The sequence below is a fragment of the Carassius gibelio genome, chromosome B15 (assembly GCF_023724105.1).
Source record: "Carassius gibelio isolate Cgi1373 ecotype wild population from Czech Republic chromosome B15, carGib1.2-hapl.c, whole genome shotgun sequence".
In the NCBI taxonomy this organism is placed as follows: Eukaryota; Metazoa; Chordata; class Actinopteri; order Cypriniformes; family Cyprinidae; genus Carassius; species Carassius gibelio.
Genome location: NC_068410.1, coordinates 14,876,687 through 14,900,185, shown reverse-complemented (window position 1 = coordinate 14,900,185; position 23,499 = coordinate 14,876,687). Strand labels below are relative to the sequence as shown.

Below are 23,499 nucleotides of genomic sequence, written 5' to 3'. Positions count from 1 at the left end.
TAATTAAATAATTTTATAACTATAAATTGGATATATAACCAATCAAATTTCATCATATTCTGGGGTCCTTGGCATCAATTTTATTTTATTTAAAAAATGTAAACCTGGATTAAAACAACATATTATCCAGGTTTAGCTTGATTGGTGCTGCTGCACGGACCCGGAGAGAAGTGAAAGCGGTCTATCATGAGTGACAGGGTCATTGTGAACAGCCTTTGAACTCATGGGAATATTGCCAGTGCCAGCCATCAACAGGTGTGTGTGTGTGTATGTACTGTATAGTACTGTATGTGTGTGTATATTATCCTTTGTATCTGTGACTGATTGATTGCAGAGGCTCATGGGTACATAGACCGGAGGTTGGGGAATGCCTGAAATGTTACTCCTTTTCCCTTTTGCTGATGGTTTATTTGAAGCTGAGTGTTTCATAAGCCAATAAAAAGAGAAGGCATGCAAGCTTATGCTGCTTTATGAAAAGATGCCTTCAGATCAAATAGCCATCAATTGGTTGTTGAAAGACGCGGATCATGCCGAGGAATGCTGCTGTTTTATCAATCTGTGGTCTCAAAATGGAGGCTGAGTGGTGGATGGTTTTGGGGACATAGTGCTGACTCTGGGATATGTGTGTATGATGTCTGACTGGAGTCATACCGAGCTGGGCTCAGCTTCTATTAGTAAGAGCGGTCTGGTTTTGATAGAATGCGTTACAAAGAATTATGTCAAGCTAGCTGGAAACGAGATGAGCGTGAGCTCACAGTGCATGGCTTTGCTGTGTGGGACTGTTTTGCCTGGTATTGTTTGGGTTATTATTAGTTTGTGAAGTGTTGTTTGTTTGGTCACATTCATGTGTGCTGGGTTCAGCTCTAGTGTGTGTGTGTGTGTGTGTGTGTGTGTTGATGTGGGGAGTGTTTAGGGGAGTAAGAATGAGATATACCCCCTTTTAGTTTCAGCTGCATTTCAGCCAAATAGGACAGGAAATTGGGGGACGAGGGGGGCTTGGCTGTAGCCCCCATTCTGGGGCACAAGGGGAGATGGAGAGGGGCTGCTCACGAGAGAAAGGGACCGACTCCTGTTCCAAACTCCAAACTGACCTAGTTTCTCAGACAAAGACTCTGAGAGTGTGTTCTCTCTCTATTGTCTGCCACCTTTCCAAACTTCCTCTTGTAGATAACATTTTCTTTCTTTCTCTTTGTTCATCAGTCTGTCTTTTTCATCTGTCTCTTTTTCTTTTTGTCTTTTATCTTTTCTTTTTTCTTTTCTTTTTCTGTCTTCCTGTGTCTTTCTTCTTTTTCTCTTTCTGTCTTCCTTTCTCTTTTTCATCTGTCAGTCTTTCTTTCTTTTTATCTGTCTCTCTTTCCTTCTAATCTCATCTCTATCTATCTATCTATCTATCTGTCTGTCTGTCTGTCTGTCTGTCTCTCTTCTCTTCTCTTCTCTTCTCTTCTCTTCTCTTCTCTTCTCTTCTCTTCTCTTCTCTTCCTTGTTTCCGTGTTTTCTCTCGTTCGGGACCATATCTCAAACGTGAACATTTATGTTTTTCTTTTTGCCAGACTGGCTGTCATAACACACTTCATGTGTGCTCTAGTAAGTCATTTCAGTAAGACAGCATCTGCCAAGAAAATGTGCACATAACTTATGGTTCCTTTGTCTGTGGCTGGTCCCGTTTGTCTCGCACACTCTGCTTTCATAACTCAGAGTTTAATCCTCAGATTTCCCCTCACCTCCTGGATTTTCACTCTTCCTCGAGTAGCTGTGTCATCACTCATCTCTTCATCTTGTGCTCCAGTTTTGCCATCTCATGAGCGCCGTACCTTCAGGGGAATTCTCTCCGGTCTACAGCTATGTAAATCACCATAATAACAGTTTCTGTGTTCCCCCTGCCTTGTAAAGGTGCTGCATGCACCAGTCCCTTATTTTCTGGCTCATTTTGCCCCCACCTCAGCATGTTTGCCTTCCAAGATGCCTCTGGAAACAAACAGAAGAGGAAAAAAGACCCAACGTTTACAGCCCAGGAATGCAGAGGCAGGGAAAGATGGAGGGTGACAAAAAGAGCCCCTTATAAAGCCAGACCGCTGTCTTACAGGACTCATTTGGTCTGTTTATTTGCACTTATTTATTGTAGCGGTTCAGTTTGAGTCTTTTTTTAGTTTGTTTAGCCCGGTGGCCTTGTTTCGTTGGCTCCGTTGTCTGTAGTTTCTCTCAGGAGATTGTAAATGCCACTCTTGGCACTTTCCCATAGTTTAGTCCGTTGCAGTCTGGTGGAATTTGTTTGTCTATGTTGGCTTGGTGGTTTTGGTCCCAGGGCTTGGTTATTAAGGGTTAATGAGGCCAGGCACTGATAAACAGACTTGATAAATAGCGCTTTTTAACTCCGCAAGCCCAACAGCCAGGAACCAGACCACTCCTGAGACCATTTGCCTCTGCTCTATTTGGGTTTCTGGCATCTGTTGGACACAAAATAGGCTGTAAAATATGATTAACTTTCTAATTTAATGCAAAACGCATTTTACTCATTAAGGCAAGAATGTATCTTCTTAACGGCCACATTATTATGATTATAGAGTTGGAAAACCATTTCAAGATGGAAGTCTTACAAACCAAGGTTGTTGGTGTAGTATAAATGATAGCTAATTATTAAGTTATGCTATACCGGTTTTAAAGAAACATTCTGAATTTTAGTACACGTTAAGTTCAATGGATATTGTGGCATAATGTTGATTATCAGAAAAATAATGTAGACTCTGTTATTTTCTTTAAGAAAATAATGACACATTTGCAGTGGATGTAAATATAACCCCTTTTTGAGGATTTAAAAGCAAAATAAAAATTATAAAAATTAAGCATTTTATAAAAGCACCAACATTGTAAAATGTATGTATTATTTTGACTGTAATTCTTTTTATTTTTTGCAGTCATTTTAAGTTGCAAAATTGAATAATTACCATTATAAATTGTGTGATCGGTACAATGTTTTTTTAAACAAGAACTTTCTTATGCTCACCAAGGCTGCATTTATTTGATAAGAAAATACAGTAAAAATAAGTCATATTGTGAAAGGTATTACAATTTGAAACAACTATTCTTATTTTCACTATATTTTATAATGTAATTTTAACCTAATGTAAACCTGCATTGTCAGCAGCCATTACTTTACTTTAATTTAGGTGTCAATTTTTTTTTTTACTGTGATGATTTACAGTTTATAATTTTTATTGATAAAACCACTTTGGTGCAATGTTACACTACTATTCAAAAGTTTATGGTCAGTAAGTGTAATATTTTTAATATTTTTGCATAAATCATTCTTATGAACAACTGTGTAATGCAGAAAATGTTAGTTGATTACAGTAAAATCATGTTAACATGCATATCAATAGTTTTTGGCAAAACTATTGAAACTATAATAATTTTGATGTCTCGTGTTGGCTCTTTTCACTTCCATTGTACGTTTCTCACTGTGATCCAGATCTTCCTTAAACTTCAACCCAGTGGAACTGCTTCCCTTTAACTCAGTGTTAACCAACCGCTTCAAAACCGAGAAAGTTGCTGACCCTTATTCTCTGTTCCTCAACAGGCGGCCCAAATCTGCCTGTATTTTACGTGGCACGATGATCAGCCAGTTTTCTCATGAGACCAGCCTATGACTTTTTTCAAGGTCAGAGGTGAAAGAGCAGAGAGAGAAAAGATAAATATTGTTAGAGGGGCTCCTTTTAACCACTGTATTAGTTGCATGCTTTGCCTTCCTGCACCGCATTGTATGTTTACTCTGAAGATCATTGAGGGGCTCAAGTGTGGCGTCCATGGTAATTACATTACAGTCATTCTTGGTGTCGAGAGAGATCATTCAGGGGTGAGAGTCACGTCCTGCTGTGTCGGAACCATTTATAGTCTCTTTTTAGTCCATGAGTTATGAATCATCTCAGTGTTTGCTATGGGAAAATGTAATGGAATAGAGGTACTTCACCAATTTCACAGGTCTCACAGGAGTTTTCTAAATCACTAACAAGCAAAGCAAATTCAAGTGTGAAAATGCCTAGAATGATTTCTGTGAGGTCATCCACGCTCATTTTTCTCACTTTCTCGCTCTCAGGACTATCTTGGCTGCATTATTGACTGCGGCGACTTGCCTCTCAAACCCGAGGAGGTCAGCACCCTCTTCTGCAACATTGAGGACATCTATGAGTTTAACAGGTGGGTGTCTTCATTCTTGATGTCTGTCTGCGTGGCAGTGGTGTCTGTTGAATTTGTCTCAAAGACAATGACTGGCCCGGGTCCTGGTCTTGGGACAATGTGCAGATGTCTGCCAAGAGCGAGTGTAAGCCATTTCTGATGCACTCCAGCAGACTGTCCCTGGACTGCTGTAGTTGATCTGGAATAATCTTCAGGAGACGTTTTCTCAGCCGTCGTCATAACTTAAGCTCTTTTTTAAAAGACGTGCAGCATATGGTTTATTACACCGCGAGTTCACGCATGGTCCACCAAACAATTTAGTCAAGTCTTGTTATGTGTCTGTTTCACACTGTTTATTGCAAACGACTCTCTGTGTTTATTTCAGACTTGTATGCATGGTTTAGCCCAGAGGTTTTCTGTTGTTGGGTTGCTGCTACTTGCCACTCATACATCCTGTTTTTACATAATTCTCCATCTTGGTTACCCTCCACTCCAAATCATCCCTTTAATGACATTAGGCAGTTGAAATTGGACATGGCGCCTTACTGCCAGCTCTTGTGGGAAATGATCTTGGCTGTGCTGAAAACTGAAAATCTTAAAGACTCTTGGGTGTCCTCATGACCTTATTTAATATAACTTCCTTTAATAAAATGGTAGGAGTTGTCTTCCCATCGCAGCTGCTTTTGGCCTCTTCTTGAGATTATATTGGCGTGTAATGAGTAGAGTGAGTTATTTGTTTTTATAAATACCATTCTTAAAGTGATAGTTCACTTATAAATAAATTATCTTTCATCATTTACAGTTTGTAGCATCCACAGGCTGTCAAACTTCAAAAAATGACAAAGAAATCACCATATAAGCAGCCCATATGACTTAATTACTTTTTAAAAGGTTTGGGGTGGGTAAGATCATTTATTTGTCTCTAAATGGCTCTTTTTTGTAGGTGATTAAAGTGTCTTATACTCAACAAGGCTGCAATTATTTGATTAAAATTACAGTAAAAACAGTAAAATTGTGAAATATTATCGCAATTTAAAATAACTGTTTTCTTTTTTAATATATTTTAAAATGTAATGATTTCCTGTGATGGCAAAGCTTAAATTTATTGAACTTAATATTTGTGTTTGCTTAATATTTTGGAGACTGTAATAATGTTTTTTATTTTTTTATTTAATTAATAGAAAGTTCAAAAGAACAGAAATTTTTATCTTTTTGTAAATATATTTACAATACATGTACATTGTAAATATCTTTACTGTCACTTATGATCAAGTAAATGTTTCCCACTTGAATTAAAGTATTTACTTTTTTGTAAAAAATAAAATAAAATAAATAATAATACTTTTTTTTTAAATATAAATCTTTTTTTTAACTTTGTAAATATCTTTACTGTCCCTTGTGATCAGATCAATGTGTCCTTGTGGAGTTAAAATATTAATTCTGTTGTATAAAAATATCTAAAACTTTTGAACAGTAGTATGTATATTCCAATTCATCTGAAGCCATATGCTATAGTAACATGATTAATAGACTGAAATTTAAGTCACTCTAAAATTAAATCGAATCATTCATTTAACTCTGCATGCCGACCACAAATCACATGAGAATGAATGATGGCTGAAATTTGGTCTGTTCATCCCACAAAGCTTCATGTTTATGAAAAACAGGGAATTGGAAATTATTCAATATTTCTTTGATTGTGTTCATAGAAAAAATAACAGCATGAGGGTTTGGAACGACAGTGATGGGGAGTAAATGAACTACCCCTTTAAATCAGCTCTCGTGCCTTTGTAGTTGTTAAGACTATAAAATGAATGACTGACCTTGTTTTTTCCCTCTTTCTTATGTAGTTTAAACACACAAAGACTCTCTCTTTGTCTGTTCTTACTCTTAAAAGCTCTGTATATAGACTTGATTCTACTTTCTTGGCACCGGTCAGAGCTTTAGGACACACACAGATGTCATTTTCCTCTTAGCCAAAGCAGCCGGGCTCCGAGGTGGAGCTCAAGCCCCTGTGGTGAACGAGCCACACATGACCTGTCAGAGAGTGAGGGTGCAGCCAAGCGAGCAGTGCATCCTGGGACAGCAGACAGGACTTATTTTGTTCCCACAGAAATCTGTCCAGTTATAGTGGAGCATAGTAAATTGTGCCTTTGCACTGGAATGCTGCATTTGTCTTTTACAGCGACTACAACAGAACAGGCTGTTTTTGCTGGCTTGGGAATCTCCTCTCTATTTTTGCAGTGATGAAAACATTCCATTGCTTATTCATTCTTGTTGTTTTGCAATAGTTGTTTTAAAACCTTATTATCAGTCCTTATTGTTCTAGGTTTATTTTAGCATGTGTAATCTCACCCTTGTGTTTTTCCCCCTTTCTGATGGCTTTAAATGGGTGTTAAAACTTCAGGGTCATGGCACATTGTCCTCAGTGACTCTTCAGAATATACCTTTTTAAAGCCATGCTAAATACATAAGAAATATACACTTTTGATAAATTGACAGTAAAGACATTTAGGATGTTCCAAATTTTGGTTTCAGATATATATATATATATATAACATAAATTAAGAAGAACTGTTTCGGACACTGATAAATGTTTTTTTGAGCCCAAAATAAGTATATTACAGTGATTTCTGAGAGATCATTTAACCTTAAAGACTAGACAGTAAAAAAAAAAATCAGTTTTATCATCACAGTAATAAAATATATATTAAAATATTTAACTAATGGGTAATAAAAGATTTCTAAAATGGGACACCCTATAGCAAGAACACAAGTGTGCCATATCAGCCAGGAGGATTGAGATGCACTTTTAAATGCCCAGACAGATTTCCTCCATTAAGTGAGACAGCAACAACCTTTACCTCATTTGTGTGCTCATATGGGATCACGGCCTGTCAATTTACTTCATTTTAGATTAAAATACATCTCAACACTGCAAACACTCACTGTTCATTTCCTAATAAAGACTAATCTGGTTTTCCCTAAAGCACACATCTGTCCTCGTGTCTCCCCACTGTCTCACTTTGATCTCGTTTGAGAGAAATAATAGGTGTAGATTTGTCCTGAGGATTTGTATGTTGCATAAAAAAAGAAGAATGACTTGTGTGAATTCCCCCCACTATATGATGCTGTGTCTCCAGCAAAAATAAAGGCTTGACTGCTGTGGGAAATACGAGTTAGATGAAAGTGAACTTCTGTTGGAGTTATACACACAGTGTTAATGGATAAATGGTGGGAGTGGGACAAAAGTAAGGGGTGAGATGAGGAGGAGAGTATGAATCGAGACAAGACGTCAACTTATGAGTCGAGTTCAACAAACAGAAAGGGTGAGGTGAAGACTGAATGAGTCTCTCTCTCTCTCTCTCTCTCTCTCTCTCTCTCGCTATATATATATATATATATATATATATATATATATATATATATATATATATATATATGCATGCAGGGCATCTTGCACGTAACTCAATTTAGTTCAATTTCAATTCATATTGCTTAATTGGCATGACATACTTGAGTACATATTGCCAAAGCAAACTCCCTGTTTTAGGTCATATGAAAATACATTTTTCTTGGACTTATTTATTTTTTTGCTGGTGTTTATTATAGTTTGTTGTATTACATAGATTCATAGCCAATTCCAACATGGTCAATTCACCAATCTTGAGTCTTAAATTTCAATTAAATTTCTTAAATTTTTCCTCAAGTAATACCGCAAACACTTTTGTATGTACTGTACCTGGCAAAGAGGAACCTGGGAAAGTATTTAGCATGCACGTAACACACATATTTCAAATCTCGAACTATTGGTCCGCCAACACTTTCCTGGGATTTGAGTGAAGGGGCCAAAACCTCACAAGATTTGCCAAGATCTAATTGAATCCAACTTATCTACTACATTTCGGACTAGAAAGCAGATACTTGTGGCTTTGAATCGACAGTAAAGTCTTTATTGTTTTGCAATTTCAAATTACAGAACCATGTGTTGTTATTATCCAACACCTTTTAAGACAATCAAGTCATCGTTTGGGAACATCCCATCCCTACAGGAACCTTAGACACAAGGCTCTTTGGACAGTTCAAGAAAGCATGCATGAACTCAATTCAATTTCCTTTATAACCACAGTGAAGTCCCCCTACCACAAAGGTCAGCCACTAAATGAAGTTCGTCTTCGGAGGGGAAGAGAGGATGATGAAGGCTGGAGTGCTGCGGTTTCCCTCCGAACTTTTCCCCTCAGCCACATGAAGTAAAGTCCATAGTGTTTAGAGAGTGTCACGTTGTTTTCTTTCACGATATAGAAGGAGGGTTTCCCTTGAGACTGACCGGCCTGGCGGTTTGGGTGCCTCTTGGGAATGTCAGTAGGAGTTTCGCTAATAGACTGAATGAAATACAGCGTGCCTGGTCGAGCCGTCATATAGCTTTCGTTCAACTCTAGCTTCAAAACACAGTCAGGGAATGTCAAACCACTCATCCTCGGTCGAAAAAGTCCCACCGGCCACAAGAGATATCAACTCAATAACACTGAGGGGAAATCCATTTGATTCCATCTCGTGTTGGAGTTACAATAGAGATTGTTTCACTAAACCAAGCCCAAACTTCCTTTATGGCATTCCAGACACTGTTACTAGCCAATATATTTAAAAATCGATGTTTTCCATTGATTTACCACCTGAAACGAGACTTTTCCCCACTAGAAGAATGCACTGCATAAAGGTCTTCAATTTTGACTGTGGGGATATTGGGGTATGTCTGGAGAAAATCGAGCCAAAATGAGAAGTATCCCATCTGTTTGCATTTATGCAATGGCTTGGTCTAAATGATAAAAAAGAAATGAATGCTGTTTGGAAACGCAGGCCGGAGTTGGAGCCCGTTCCAGTCAAGAGTGTCCTCTTGAAACTCCAGTCCCAGATGTTTCCTCAGAACAGGAATAACATAGTTTAAACAAAGGCATAGTCCAAGTCTTATGTCAGAAAACGGGTCTTGATATGCCACTCAATTAATCTGTCATCTTAAAAATGCTTTTGTGAGAATATGTGAGCAGGAATATATGTGTCATGCACCAAAACTGACTCGATTCTTGTTTTTTACAGTGAGCTTTTAGAAGATCTGGAACGTAGCCCACATGCAGCAGCCATAGCAGAGTGCTTTGTGGAGAGGGTAAGCACATGACTTAGTAAAATATACATTTCTTCCTGTTCCTTCCAAACGATGCACACATCTCAAGACAAGGAGTTTGTGTTTTAATGCACGTCATTCTAGAAGTGTTGTCTAAGGAAAATCCAGTTTTGTTCATTTGTAATCTTGGGGCCTTCGCTTGGCCATATGGCAGAAGCATACAGATATGTTTGGGCCAAAAAAAACAGATGGACTCTGTGAAACGAAACCTAAACATATCAGCAAACAGTGTTGAACTTTTAACACGTGCACATTTAGCTAAGTGCATTTGCAGATACTTCTTGTTCTTGTCTCCTCACCACAATGACACAACAATGAGCTGACCAGGCTGGGATGGGAACCAGACAAGGACATCATTGTTTGAAAGTTCTAGAGAGATTGAATGTGCTCGTGGCTCTTTCTGCAAAGATTTGTTTCATGGTTTGGAAGAAGGAAATCATTCTTTACCTTTAAATCGCCTGTGGCCGTGTCTCTGTCTCTGTCTCAAGCAACAAGACCCAATGTTTACCTCCTGTTGAAACGGCCACTGTTAGGATCAATTAGCGCTGGCCTAGGAAGCAGAGAGTACATTCAATTAAGCTATTACCGGTGGGTTATTTTGAGGGTATAGCTCAATTGAACCTTCTCTAATGTTGTCTCAAAGTCAAGTTTTTTTTCCCCCATAATCTCTGCAACAAACTGGTTCCAAATCAAGCAGTGCCTCTAGACAAGACATCAGGCTTCAAATAGAGCAGAACATATTAGATGTGTTTACATGCCCGTAGTTCAGTGACTGTAACTCTGCATCTGCTGAACTGCCCATATCTGGTCAGATCTGGGTACATTGGCCATTGCCAGAGAAGATGATGGGGTTCACTTGATTGGCTTGTTTTGGTACTGCTTCTTTTTTTGGTACACAAACAGTGGAAAAATCTCCGATGTACTGCCAAGTGAATGCCAGTCTAGATTGTGCCATTTTTATTAGTCTGTTATATTTTTGTCTGGTTTCTTAACTCTCTGTATATTTTTGATGTCCATAGTTAGCAGTGTACTTTTGTTCATATAATGAAAGCATTATGTTTGAAGTCATTGTAGGAATAATATATTTTTTGTTTTTTTCTTGTTTCTTTTAGAGTGAAGCTTTTGACATTTACACCTTATACTGCATGAATTACCCCAAGTAAGTAAATCATATTTCTATTCATTTGATATGTTTATTAAAGTACCATTCAAAACTTTGGAATGTGTGTGTTGAATAAATACTTTTATTCAGAAAACATTAAACAAAAATTACAGTGAAGACATTTATAATGTATTTAAGTGTATTTTATTTCTATAAAAAAAATGTATCTTAGATTTCAACATTGATAATAATTAGAAATGTTTCTTTGGCCCCAAATCAGCATATTAGAGTTATTTCTAAAGGATCATATGAAAACTGAATACTGGAGTAATGAAGCTGAAAAATTGAGCTTTGCCCTAACAGGAATAAATTACATTGTGAAATATGCAATATTTTGCAGTACGCAAAAATAAAGTTTAAAAATAAAGGTGTTCCACAATGTCATAGAATAACTATTTATGTCTAAATGGTTCCATAAAGAACCTTTAACATCTGTTTCACAAAAGGTTCTTCAGATTATAAAAGTGTAAGAAAGCGCAGATTCTGTAAAGAAACTTTGACTGAATGGTTCTTCTATGGCATCGCTGTGAGGAACCTTTCATGCACCTTTATTTTTAAGTGTATTACTGTTTTCACTTTATTTTTGATCACTTTGTTGAGCGTAAGAGACACAAAACAAATTACAAATTATTTAAAATGTATATGTAAAACTTATTTTAACTGTGAACATATAGCATTTTGAACTGACGAAATAGTGAAAAACCTGAATTGCCCCGCAAGTATCCCTGAAAACTCTTTTGCATAATGATAAAAGTATGTGGCATTTTTGTGGACAGCCTAATTAGAATCATGTGATGTAGATGTCAACCACAGTGACGATCATGTGGTTTTAATTAGTCCGTGTTAGCTATATGTCTAGTAGAAAAATTAGACATATCAGAGGCAAACATGCCTGGGTGATGACTACTTGGAATACTTTTCAGCCGCTCTCTTGGTATTCCCATGGGCCTCTGGTACAGCAGCAACAGATGTTCTCCTAGAGCTGATTCTGATCCACTTTTAGAGAATTAGCTGTTAATGCAAATAGCTCTGCAGTTACTCAGATTCTTAAAAGAATATTTATTTAAATAATTATTATTAAGTATTTTATTCTACATTTTTATAAGGCAGAACATATTATATATGCATCGAATGGTGGTGAAACAAGCAAAAGAAAAAAAAAAGCATTTTATGAAAATGTAAGAAACAGGAGGTTGCACAAAAACAAATATTTCTGAGTTGAATTTAATATTCGGAGACCCAGCTGAATGCATTACTGCAGGCCTTAGGATAAGATGAAGTGCTGTCAGGCAAAGCTGCCAAACTGATGAGTCTCCCAGTAGACCGCCCTACTGAAATGTCTTCCTCCCTGTTTGCGTCCAGCTCAGTAACAGTTCTGCGGGACTGCATGAAGAACGAGAGCCTGGTGCGCTTCTTTCAGGAAAGGCAGGCCACTCTGTGTCACTCATTGCCTTTGGAGACTTACCTGCTAAAACCAGTGCAAAGGATTCTTAAATATCACCTCCTGCTGCAGGTCAGTGGAGTACAATACCTTAAATCTCATCCTCTTTTTCTTTTATATATATATGTTTTTTGCTGAAAGATGGCGTAGCTTTGACATCTGCTAGCAGGGGCAAATGGGGCCATGCTAGTAAACTTTAAAACAGATGTGTAACACTTGTCAGACTCTACATCTGAACTGCTGTCTCCCTCTTGTGGTAGGAACTATCCAAACACTTTGATAAAAGTGATCCTGGGTATGAGGTGGTGGAAGATGCCATTATTACCATGACAGCAGTTGCCTGGTACATCAATGACATGAAGAGGAAACAGGAACATGCAGTCAGACTGCAGGTAATCCCAGCCATCAAATGCTCCCCATGACTTTTGACAGAATCAGATATTCTGTAACTCTGCAATTAGTTCTGTTGTAAATGCAAATGTTACTTCTTTTTATAGGAGATTGAGAGCTTGTTGCTGAACTGGGCCGGGCCTGATCTCTGCGGTTTTGGAGAGCTGGTACTTGAAGGCTCCTTCCGAGTTCAGCGAGTGAAAAAAGAAAGAGCATTCTTTCTTTTTGACAAAATGCTTCTCATTGCCAAGAAGAGGTTGGATCATTTCATATACAGCACTCACATCTTTGTAAGTCATAATCATTTGTGATCAGATTTCAGGTCTAAATCTACTATATATCTGCACCTGGAGTGTAGCATTTTACTTAAAGGATTTATGATTCGCAAAACTCATGTTTTCTCTTTCTCCCTCTCATTTTTGAAGTGTTGTAATCTGCTCTTAGTGGAGAACATGAAGGATCCCCTCTGTTTTAAGGTGTCTGACCAAACGATCCCAAAACAGCAACACATTGTTCAGGTAAAATATTCAGACAGGGAATTTTATTACTTGAACACTTTGTAGTTTAAAGAAATGAAAAAGGCAATGAAAGCTAAAAATGTTACGATACTTCTCTGTAGGCTAAAAACCAGGAGGAGAAGCGGCTGTGGCTACATTACCTCAAAAGGATGATAGTGGAAAACCATCCTGCATCCTTACCCCAAAAAGTACGAGTTTTTTTTTTTTTTATGTCAACCTATGCATCATTGTGTTAAGGATAATGCACAGTCAAAATTGACCAACATTTTGAGTTCCGCTAGTTCAGTTAAGAATTGTTTACAGATGGACACCAGAGCACTAAATATCTATTTATAACATGTTTTCCAGGCAAGGCAGGTTCTTGGTGACAACTTTTGTCAATGTAAGTAGGCTATTATTTGAATTCTTGTCTTTTTCAACTATCACTTGTTGCAATGAGTGTGACTAGTTGTGAATTATTCATGTTTTGTGCCATACTAGCACCACAGTTTGATCAGGAGCCAATAAGAAAACCAATGCCTTCTCCACGACTGGATGATGTTCAAAGCTACCACAGAGGAAGAAGGCAGTCAGGTCTGGCATGTAGTGTTCATTAGAATTCTTTAAAATGCCAAACCGCGCTATTTCAGATACTCATAAAAGTGAACTGCATAACTCCTGACAGAGCCACCAGAGTTCATCTACACCCCTGAGAAAGCCAAAAAAAGCCTTCCCCTCCTCCTAGAGGGTAACCTGCCATACAAGCGAGGGAGGAGACAGTCTGGTGAATATAATCTGATCTCAGATTTTTTGCAATTCTAACAAATATTAAAATATATATATATATATATATATATATATATATATATATATATATATATATATATATATATATATATATATATGTATATATATATATATATATATATATATATATATATATATATATGTATATATGTATATATATATATTTTATTTATTTATTTTTTTCAGTATATTTTTCATTGTATATGTTTATATAGGTGTAGAGTTTATATTATGTATATAGGTTTAGTATTGATTTAGTGTTGTTTAAGTTATATTAATGCTGGCATCAATTTACAACTAGGGATGTCAACGATTAATCGATGATCGATTAATTGTCGATAAGAGATACAATCGATTAAGGCTATCGATGGTCGGTTAACCGATTCAATGTTGGGCTGCGTGCGGCTCATGCGCACTCAACACGTGCGAGCGGCTGTGAGTGACGGTGACGATATATAAAAGCATCATCATTCATTCACAATGTACAAATTAAGCTTTTAATGTGATTTAAACTTTAAAGTACATTAAAATAGAAACAACATAAAAGTTCTTCAACATTAAATGCAATAGAAATGTAGTTACTAATCATTTAATCAGATAACTGTTTTATATCGTGCGCTTTGCAGGGCTGCGGGACACAGTGACAGGACAGGTAGTCTATTCATTCCTACAACTTGTTAATTCATTCCTACGAATTATTAATGTGGCAATTGTCCATGTTTCATTAATTTTGTTCCCTAAATAACCCATGATTTAAGTGAAATAAGGGAACAAATTAATAAATCGAACGAATTCTTAATTCATGAAATCTTTAATTTCCCTTCCCATGTTTACCACAGTAAGAGATGCCAAAACAGTTATTAAAAGCGAAAGATAATAAAATAAACCTGGGAAATTAGAGGGTTAGACTATGAAGATTTAGGAAAAGATACAATGCCTAAATATACTGAATTTGTGGAAATTCGTGACCAACCGGCAAACCAGAACAAAGCCGCGTAAATGAAGACTATGGGGTCCAAAAGCATGGTCGCAATCTAACATTTTCCAGTTAACCTATTATTCCTCTAATAAACAAAGCTTTTATACCACACTTGTCATAATCAGATCTTATCATTTCTAAATAAATAATTGCTGGATTCAAAACAGCGATTAATAGGCGCTGTGACCGACACATTCCTGGAGCATTCACTGCTGTCACTAAATGATGACGCCGAGCATCGTTCACAAGTTTCTGCATGGACCTGACTAGGGCACAGGTTCTAAGCCCTGGGACAAAATGGGATGCTTTAAGGAAAATTTATAGCCTACTAAGTAATAGGCCCAACATAAAAATAACAATTTGTTTTCATGTTTTTTTGTTTTGTTTTTTTTTAAATAGGCTATGCGAAATATATCCGACTTAAATAGGCTAATTAAGATTAACGGATTTAAAACAGAAGTGTGGGCGCTCCATAAGTTCACAAAAAAAAAAAAAAAAAAGGATGACAACGCATTCTGTTTGTTTGCTTTATTTTACAAGAGCACAAATCTTCTGTTTTTATTGTGAGTGTGCACAAATGAAAGTAAACACTTTTGAGGAAAATATATATATTTTTTTAATGTCTCAGCTTTTTCGATCGCCCCGGAGCCTGCTGCACACGTATATTCTAGCGATTCAAACTTACATCGCAGTCTGTTCATTATCAAAATAAAATGTCAACTAAACATTAAAAGGTTACACTGGTCAGTTTAAATAGACCGTAGTATACCACAACAGGTCCACTCTGCTGTTATGCCAAGGACGTTTTTGCTCATATGAAGAGGATCATCTTTTCCGTCTATATGCGAATGCAAGCCTAGTTTACATTATAAATAATAGTTTAACATTCAAATACATTGCGAATATGGAAACATTTCGATTTGTGCCGAATGAGACATGAGCAATAACCTCCAAATAAATCTAGCCAAAGCCGCGCTCGCTCATCCTCGTCTGCACGCATGCACTGTCACGATCTAATGCGCTGTATGCCGGATTTTTAAAAATCTGACATTTTCTAGGACAGAATCCAGCAGGATCAAATTAATGTGAGCAACTGTGTTTTGGTGCAGCAGCGCCGATGTAGTTCACTTAATGTGCAGCGCAGTCACACACGCTCCACATTTCGGATAATTTTATACAATAATGTCAGTTGAAAACATTGCAATTGTGCTTTAAAATACAACAACGAGCACCACAAAACCATTTAAAGAGGCGCATTCAGCGTTCTCCGTGCGGGATTGGAAACTTTCAACAAAGTAAAATGACCTCAAAAGTATGGCGCGCTCTCTTCATTTTATCAAATGATCATAATCGCATCTATTCATTTTATAATCCTGCTACTAGCATTTTATTCAGACTAAAACCTCTTTAATTCAAGTGAGAAAGCGTTTTGTGTGTGTGTGTGTGGCTTTTGCACATCCTGTCATACCGCTGACTGCGTGCCTGCAATAGACGCATTTTGCAGTATTATGGTTAACGATTAATCGATTAATTGATCGTTAATTTAAACGACGATCGATCATGGAAATAATCGAAATTTGACATCCCTATTTACAACTATTGTAAAGTTTCTGAAGTTTAAAGTCTAAAATCTAATATAATCTTTATATACCTCAAGCACCTGCCAAAGATATTGAAGCTGCGTTCCAGCAAAGTGGTGAGTGTAGACTTTAGTTCTTTCACTTTCTATAATTCTGTAATCTTGTTGACAAAGCCTATATATATATATATATATATATATATATATATATATATATATATATATATATATATATATATATATAAAAAGTAAAATAATTTTTGTTTCTATCTTTCTCTTTCTGGTCTGCCATGGCTTCACTGTTCATGGAATCCAGGTTCTTTAAAGGTGTGAGAGGATTTCACTTTCTTACATTAAACATTATATATTATATAGCCTTAATTCTATAGTTTTTGCCACGTGATGCAAACTTGTAGCAATAGGTTTTGTTTATACTTTTGGTATCAAAGCTGTGATTAAATGTTGTTCTAAGGTCCAAAATGACATGATTATAATATTTGTATATCTATGCTTCTGTCCATTTGCTGGGTTTTCAGGCTGGCAGTGAAGAGGAACTGTGCCCACAGCCTGATAGCATGGGCTCATCAGGGAGTACCAGCACTCTGGCATCCTCTGTCATTGAAGTGGAATCTGGCCGTGATGATCTGGCTTTATGTCATGACGAGATTGACATGACCCCACTCCCTCCACCTCCAACACTGTCCATTACTGAGGAAATCATGCAGTTCATTAATGAGAGCCGTGCCCGACAAGGCATGGCAGAGTTAACATCTGAAGTGGTACATATAGAACATTTTGACACCTAAAACAATATGCCAAAACAGTAACTCCTTTAGTAACTCAACACAATGCTTCTTTGCTATTGGTATACACATTGACATCAGTGACTTTGTATTAATAACGCTGTTAATGTAAGCTTCTAGTTATAAGGAAATTTAATTGTATTAATTTTTTTGTTTTCCAATGTGCCAGTTGACTCCAGAGTCCCCGGAAGTCCAGTCATCAGAGCCACGGCAGTTAGATGAATCTGAACCACTAATAGCTGAGGTGGATGAAAATAAATATCAGACCAATGATACCGAAAGATCAGAACCAGAAGAAATGCTGGTAGATGGGTCAGACAAAGAAGACGACAGCCATCCATCCTGTGAAGCAAATGTTGATCCAGCAGAGGAGCTTGAGAAATCATCATCACTATTGCACAGCTCCGAAAAAGTGAATCAATCAGACGAGTTGGCATTACAAGAGCCCAGTCATATTGAATCATCAAAACCAGAAATGGTAACAGTCACAGATGAAAAAGGGGGAAAAGACACTGAGGAGGGCTCCGTTAGTAAAAGTACAGAACCTCAATTATCTGACAATTTGGACAAAGCCACCGATGACACAGCATTTACAGCTAAGTCAGTTTGTGCTCACATTTCTACTGCATTAAAAGCAACGGACAGCTCCCTTGTCCCCAAAGCAGAACCTGAGCAAAAACTTACCAAAAGTGACAAGCAAATTATTGAGAAGATACGCAGCTATTATGAGGCAGCAGAGGCAGGTGTCGAGGAGGGTCAGACACCCCGAAGAAACAGCTTCTCTCATATTCCTGCTGGATTAGTGAAAGATTCGGTGTCTCGATTCAATGTTTGTGTTCGCCACGACAGTCTACTTGAGCCTGAGAGTAGCCGCTCAGACTGTGTTGAAACTGATGCAGCATCTTTATTACTCCCAACATCAGACCAAGTTGACCAGAATTTTAACCATGATGAATCTGCTGATACAGCCATTTCTATTGCACATTCAGATGTTGTCCAAGAACAAAAAGAATTTTTAAACATCAAGATCGCAGATAAAAAGGATAAGGATAATTTTGAGTTCAGTCCCTGTATGGAACTCTGGAAAGAGAAAGAAAGAACTTGCCAAGATTCTCTGAAAGTCCCTTTCCCAAAGGAAAAGGTATGTGGTGATGAAACAATAGCTTCTAATGAAAACAAGACATTCCAAAATTGCGCAATAACCGAGATGCAGCATAAACATGATCGTTCACAATGCTATCCAGACACTTCGGACACATTTAAACTGCAGACAAAAGAGACAGCTGATAAACCTCTTCAATATGGAAGTAGATTAAGTGCTAGGATGTCCTCTCATGGAAACCTGGATAGCCTTCCCAGTCAGATTAAAGTTGGCCGTTGGTCTCGTCAAGGCAAGGTGGTAACCTGTAGTCGTACCCTTTATGAAGGAATGGAAGAGGTATCAGATTTAGGTTTTTTTGATGGTGGATCAGTCAATCAATGCTTGGTAGAAAACTCAGAAAAGATTCTTAATAAAGTGCAAATGCTTGCACGCATGTACACAGCAAAAGCAAGCAGCATGAAAGTACCACTACACCAGAAGAGAACACGAGTGAGTAGGGGAGCCTTGTCAGTGGAGGGAAAAGGGAGCACTTCTCCTAAGTCTCGGCAAGTACAACTACACCAGGGGGATATAAGGGACCTTAATCAGCCCATGGGTGAGTTCATAATCCATATATAATTAAATTATGATCTTGTTTGATATTATTCTACTCATTATTTTAAAATGTTGCCTACTGTTTTGTTGCAACAGAATCTTCAGTATCAACACCTGTTGAACCTTTTGGTCACATCATTTTAAGGGAGAAGCTGTCTACAACATATCACCAAGAAAATGATTGTAATCTCATTGGGCCCCCAGACAAAATGTCAACAAATGGATCTAATTCACTGTATTTTTCATCTGCTGAATCCTCTGCAACTTCAGTTCAAATATTAACAACTGTTGTGGAATCACAGATTTCTGTGATATCAGATCATAGAGAAAGCTCCTTAGAAAAATGGGAGTCTAACCTACATGAAGGAGATCACTCCTTGTCAGCTTGCGCTGAAACTCAAGTCCAAGCTGAGCCTGAAGTGCCATCCAAACTAGCCAGATTACCATTGGACGAGCATGCTGACAACGTACTACAATCCGTTCAGAAGAATCATTCACATGCTGTAGGCAAATCCACTGCAATAAATAGCACTGAACAAGGACCGATATTGCAAGAGGAGAACCTGGCTCTTGTGAGCAATTCTGTACCAAGTAGTGAATTTTTTATTGACTCAGTAATCATTAAACATTTAGAAAAAGAGACTCACAGTGTAGAGGAGAAAACGGGCTTAACTGTACAGCACTGTGGAAGCATATTGTCCATGAATGATAAACAAGATGAAATACATACAGGACATATGAATTCCAAGCAAGATCAATCTGATATTGAAACCACTAGCATGGAGGAAATAACGCCTGTAGTGACCTCTGTTAGTGAAGTTGATGCATGTCCCCAATTACAGCCAGCACCCTGTGTTCTAAACTCTGAAGTTATCTCTGAAGGATCTGACCTTTCGTACCCTGTAGCCCGGGATGTTACAACAAGCCCTACACAACTGATGCCTTTGATTGGTTCATGCAGCAAGTGTGATCCACTGGATGTTAAATCCAAAGGAGACTTAAGCAATAATTCAAAGACATTGAGCCCACCATGTACACCCCCTTTAGGTGGACCTCCTTTGGATGAGCTTCCAATGTTTACTAGCCAAAGACCTTCCAATCTACCCTCCACCACAGGAAAGAGAAGTTCCTTCACCAATTGGAATCCATCATCTCCAGCAACTCAGAGGTAGTCTGCTAAGCATGCCACAAACCAAGCTGTAGTTATAGGGTGTATCCATTTGATATTTAAGTTATGATGGTGTAGTTTATATTACAGCAGTCTAAGTATTTGATTTCTGTCTTATCTTGCCTTTTAGAGTACCACATACTTCATTGCAGTTTGAGGAACAGATCCAGGATACTTCAGCTTCTGGCCTTTCTACACACAGACAATCATTTTCCCAAGCTACTAAGGATAAACCTTCAAACATTCCTTTCGGTTGTGTAAGTCCCTTAGACGCAAAACAACAGTCTGCCTTTAGCCCAAAATTGCGAATGCGGTCACCCTCTCCAATTAGAAGTGACCAGAACTCCAGATTGTCATCAACAGCCTCAGCTCTTACAAAGTCTCTTGCTGCCTCTTGTATTAGTCAGACAATTTCCCAAACCATGGCCAAGAGAGGTGCACATCTTCAGACTGCGTCCCCACCCATAATCTCCTCTCCTCCAACATCTTCTGTAAGGCTACGGTCACCATCACCCAAACCCATCACCTTCGACTCAAGTGCAGAGTCAGGTTTTAGGAATACATCCAGCACCGGGGTTGGGAGTCAACCCCTAAGGTCTTGTCCTTCCCCATTCAGATCGAACAGTCTTCAACCTAGTCCAGCAACAGTTCAGACCCCTCCTCCTTACCGTAGTCAACGCTCAATATCCCCTGCACCTCCAGTTAGCCTCCATTCAGCTCCATCTCCTAACAGCCTAAATTCTGCTGCTCTTGAAAAGCCTTCTTACACCAGTTTAAATGATAATAATAACAATAACAACAGCTTAAGTAATAACACCTGGGCCACTAACCCTAAAATAGCACCACCCTCAAATATGGGTGGATTCCCTCATTTTCATGATCCTCAAAGAAACACCTTGCACAACAGGGTTGCTCATCCCTTTCCATCCTCTGAGCCTAGCTCCCGTGTACAGTCCCCTTCTATTTGCCCATCTCCAGTCACCAGAATCTGCTCCCCTCCACCTGCTCCAATCAACTCCGTTCATCTTGTAACAAAGCCACCAAATCCCAGAGCCCCCAGGCAAGGTGGCTTTTTTACCCCTCTATCTTTGGAGATCTCAAGATCAACCTCAGCTTGTTCATTATCCCCCTGTGAGAGCCCCAGAATCACTTCTCCACCCCCTATTGGCATTCCTACAAGTGTATGGGGTTTTGCTAATCCGCAGCCAAGAAATCCCTCATTAACAACTGCATATTCTCCAACAAAAGTGGAAGCAAACTCTACACAAAGAGGCACCAGAATCATCTCTCCTACCCCAATGGGAATGTCTTCATGTTCAGCAACCAACTCTCAGAGCCAGAGGAGGCTACGAGGAGCCAGTTTGCCCTTTGTTGCTCTAGGGGATAGACCCCCCAGTCCAACTAGACACGAACGCAGGTCTTGGGCAGAAAGGGGACGATGGTCAGTGGGTTCAGAATTGGGGTTAATAAGTCCTCATGGGGGTTCATACAGTGGCAGCCCATCTTCTATCAGCCCTGGCCCTCTTTCACCCGTTAGACTAACAACTGAAACGACCACTCTTAGCGGAAAACCTTTCACAAGCATCGCCTGGCCGGATGTACATGATATGCTAACTAAACACAACACAGAGCCCAGTACTGAAACTGTTGTTTTGTCCTGCACAGAGACAGAGCAAGATGACATAGAGGTTGCAGAATCGACTTGTCGGAGCACCCTGATCTGTCCATATGTTGCTCCAGCTAACCCAAATTTGAGAGAGAGTCCCATTCAGGGCCCAACCGAAGGCAAAACAGAAGAAAGTATTCCTAATCAAGGGTCCAAAACAACTTTAAAAAACAGTTATGCCACCACTGTCAACTTGCAGATTGCCGGAAATGGGAGGATAGCATCTTTTAGCAATGCACAAGTCAGCCTAACTCAGACATTGTCCCCTGTAGCAGACAGTCAGAGCAGGAGAAGGGTCAGCATCAATAGCTGCAACTTCTCAATGCAGGACTGCAAAAGGCTTTGAGTGGTGTGCTCCTGAGGTCTGGTATGGTGCCTTGTTCTTCATAGACACTTTATCTGGCACTTTAGCATGAAGCAGAGGATTCAGCTTAGAGATCCATGTTCACTTCACACAGACAAAAAAATAAAATAATTATGGACTATAAAATACGGGTGTCAGCCAGTTGATGCTATGGTCAATTAATTTTTTTTAACCCTCAACCCTTCTTCCTGGCCAGGATACCAGTAAAACATCAGTAAAAGACTGCTTTGCTATATTTGGCAGTGTTCATTTTATCGCTTTTAAGACTCTGTCATATACAAATTTATTATATGTAATATAACTAAAGCCTGTGTCATTAAAGGCTTTCAGTTGGCTGTGATATATATCAAAACTTATTTATGAAGTAGTTGTTTTCTGGCACTTAACTTGTTTCTTTGTTTTGCACATTTGTCTCGAATGTGGTCCAGACGTGTCTGGAAAATAGTGTTTCAGACAAAACATTCTTGTGTATGTTAAAATAATTTTTTATTGCCAGTGTTCTATATGGATTTGGTTAATAATACATTTGAAAACAAGGGAACACGAATCGCTGCTTTGATTGTTGTTAATACAAACATCAAAACATCTGATCTGATATTATGCATTGATGAAAATGTTTGCTGTACACAATGAAAAAGCATTCCGTCACGCCCAAGAAAAGTATTCTGGTGTGGACTAAGAAAAGGCCATGCTGATCAAATGGATTCTTGATTTTGATTAAATTTTTAGTTTATTTTTAATGTAATACGTTGTTGATTTCTAAAGGAGATTTTCACAATCAATGAATGCTTAAGTCAACTGAAACTATATCTCAAATTTATTTACAGAAGGCCTTTATGCTTCACACAATGCCTGCAAAAAATGGTGCAAATAATACAAATGTTCACACCTGTTATCTGTACTTGAGGTCTAAAAAAAAAATTTCACACTGTATGGAAAATGTGTTCTGTTATTTGTACCTAAATAAAACCTGCATAGTGTAATTCTGATTGAGCCATTATATTACTATTACTTTATTTTTAGATAGAAAATATGTATTTTACAGTGACATCATGATAGATTTTGTATAGGTCTAAAGGAGGGGCCTGAAGAAAAAAAAAAAAGCCTAGGGCCTGAAGAAAAAGAATGTCACATTTTTCTAAAAAGAAGTAGTTCATAGCATGTCAAACTAAAGAAAATCTGAAAACTGCATTTACAGACAAATAAATAAACATGTACAGTATAGATAAAGTTGCATTAGACTACATAGCAAAGGCGGAACCATATTGTTTTAGTGCACCAGTATTCGGCTTATAGGGGTCATATGATGCAATTTCAAGTTTTCCTTTCTCTTTGGAGTGTTAAAAGCATAGATAGGATCCATTAAGTTACAAAGACTAAAGTCTCAAAACCAAAGACATATTATTTATCAAAGTTTTCTGCCACGCCCACATAAAACTGCTCATTCAAACACTCCCCCACATGTGTAAATATTTGCATAATGCTGCCCAAATTTTCGTGCAAAGAAAGAAGGCATGGTTTCAGTAACCGCAGTTAGTGTTGAAGCAGCCATGTCAGGGAGATGCTGTGTGTTTCTTGGTGAAAGCAAAATCACTTTA

General features: G+C 38.1%; 2 protein-coding genes across 2 annotated transcripts in view; both read left to right on the top strand.

Annotated features, from left to right (window-relative positions):
• LOC127973059 (pleckstrin homology domain-containing family G member 2-like) overlaps positions 1 to 16,751 on the top strand; it is a 37,302-nt gene extending 20,551 nt beyond the window's left edge. The window contains exons 4-16 of the mRNA XM_052577092.1: positions 4,091 to 4,191; positions 9,265 to 9,331; positions 10,462 to 10,508; positions 11,874 to 12,024; positions 12,213 to 12,344; positions 12,450 to 12,632; positions 12,768 to 12,860; positions 12,962 to 13,048; positions 13,209 to 13,242; positions 13,341 to 13,433; positions 13,525 to 13,623; positions 16,283 to 16,321; positions 16,741 to 16,751. Coding sequence (XP_052433052.1) covers positions 4,091 to 4,191; positions 9,265 to 9,331; positions 10,462 to 10,508; positions 11,874 to 12,024; positions 12,213 to 12,344; positions 12,450 to 12,632; positions 12,768 to 12,860; positions 12,962 to 13,048; positions 13,209 to 13,242; positions 13,341 to 13,433; positions 13,525 to 13,623; positions 16,283 to 16,321; positions 16,741 to 16,751 — 1,137 coding nt within the window. The remainder of the gene's footprint in view (positions 1 to 4,090; positions 4,192 to 9,264; positions 9,332 to 10,461; positions 10,509 to 11,873; positions 12,025 to 12,212; positions 12,345 to 12,449; positions 12,633 to 12,767; positions 12,861 to 12,961; positions 13,049 to 13,208; positions 13,243 to 13,340; positions 13,434 to 13,524; positions 13,624 to 16,282; positions 16,322 to 16,740) is intronic.
• LOC127972443 (uncharacterized) lies at positions 16,466 to 22,890 on the top strand. The gene is made up of 5 exons (XM_052575929.1): positions 16,466 to 16,531; positions 16,741 to 16,983; positions 17,177 to 18,704; positions 18,800 to 19,871; positions 20,002 to 22,890. Exons 2-5 carry the CDS (start codon positions 16,780 to 16,782, stop codon positions 21,881 to 21,883), a joined length of 4,686 nt encoding a protein of 1,561 aa, XP_052431889.1. The 5' UTR covers positions 16,466 to 16,531; positions 16,741 to 16,779; the 3' UTR covers positions 21,884 to 22,890.
• Positions 22,891 to 23,499: the final 609 nt, after the last annotated feature.

Bases quoted from the DNA above. Each gene is read 5' to 3' on its own strand.
- LOC127972443 (XM_052575929.1), top strand. From the start codon at position 16,780: ATGGGCTCATCAGGGAGTACCAGCACTCTGGCATCCTCTGTCATTGAA. The intron at 16,984-17,176 runs GTACATATAGAA...CCAATGTGCCAG, and splicing joins CAGAGTTAACATCTGAAGTG to TTGACTCCAGAGTCCCCGGA. The intron at 19,872-20,001 runs GTAGTCTGCTAA...CTTGCCTTTTAG, and splicing joins TCATCTCCAGCAACTCAGAG to AGTACCACATACTTCATTGC.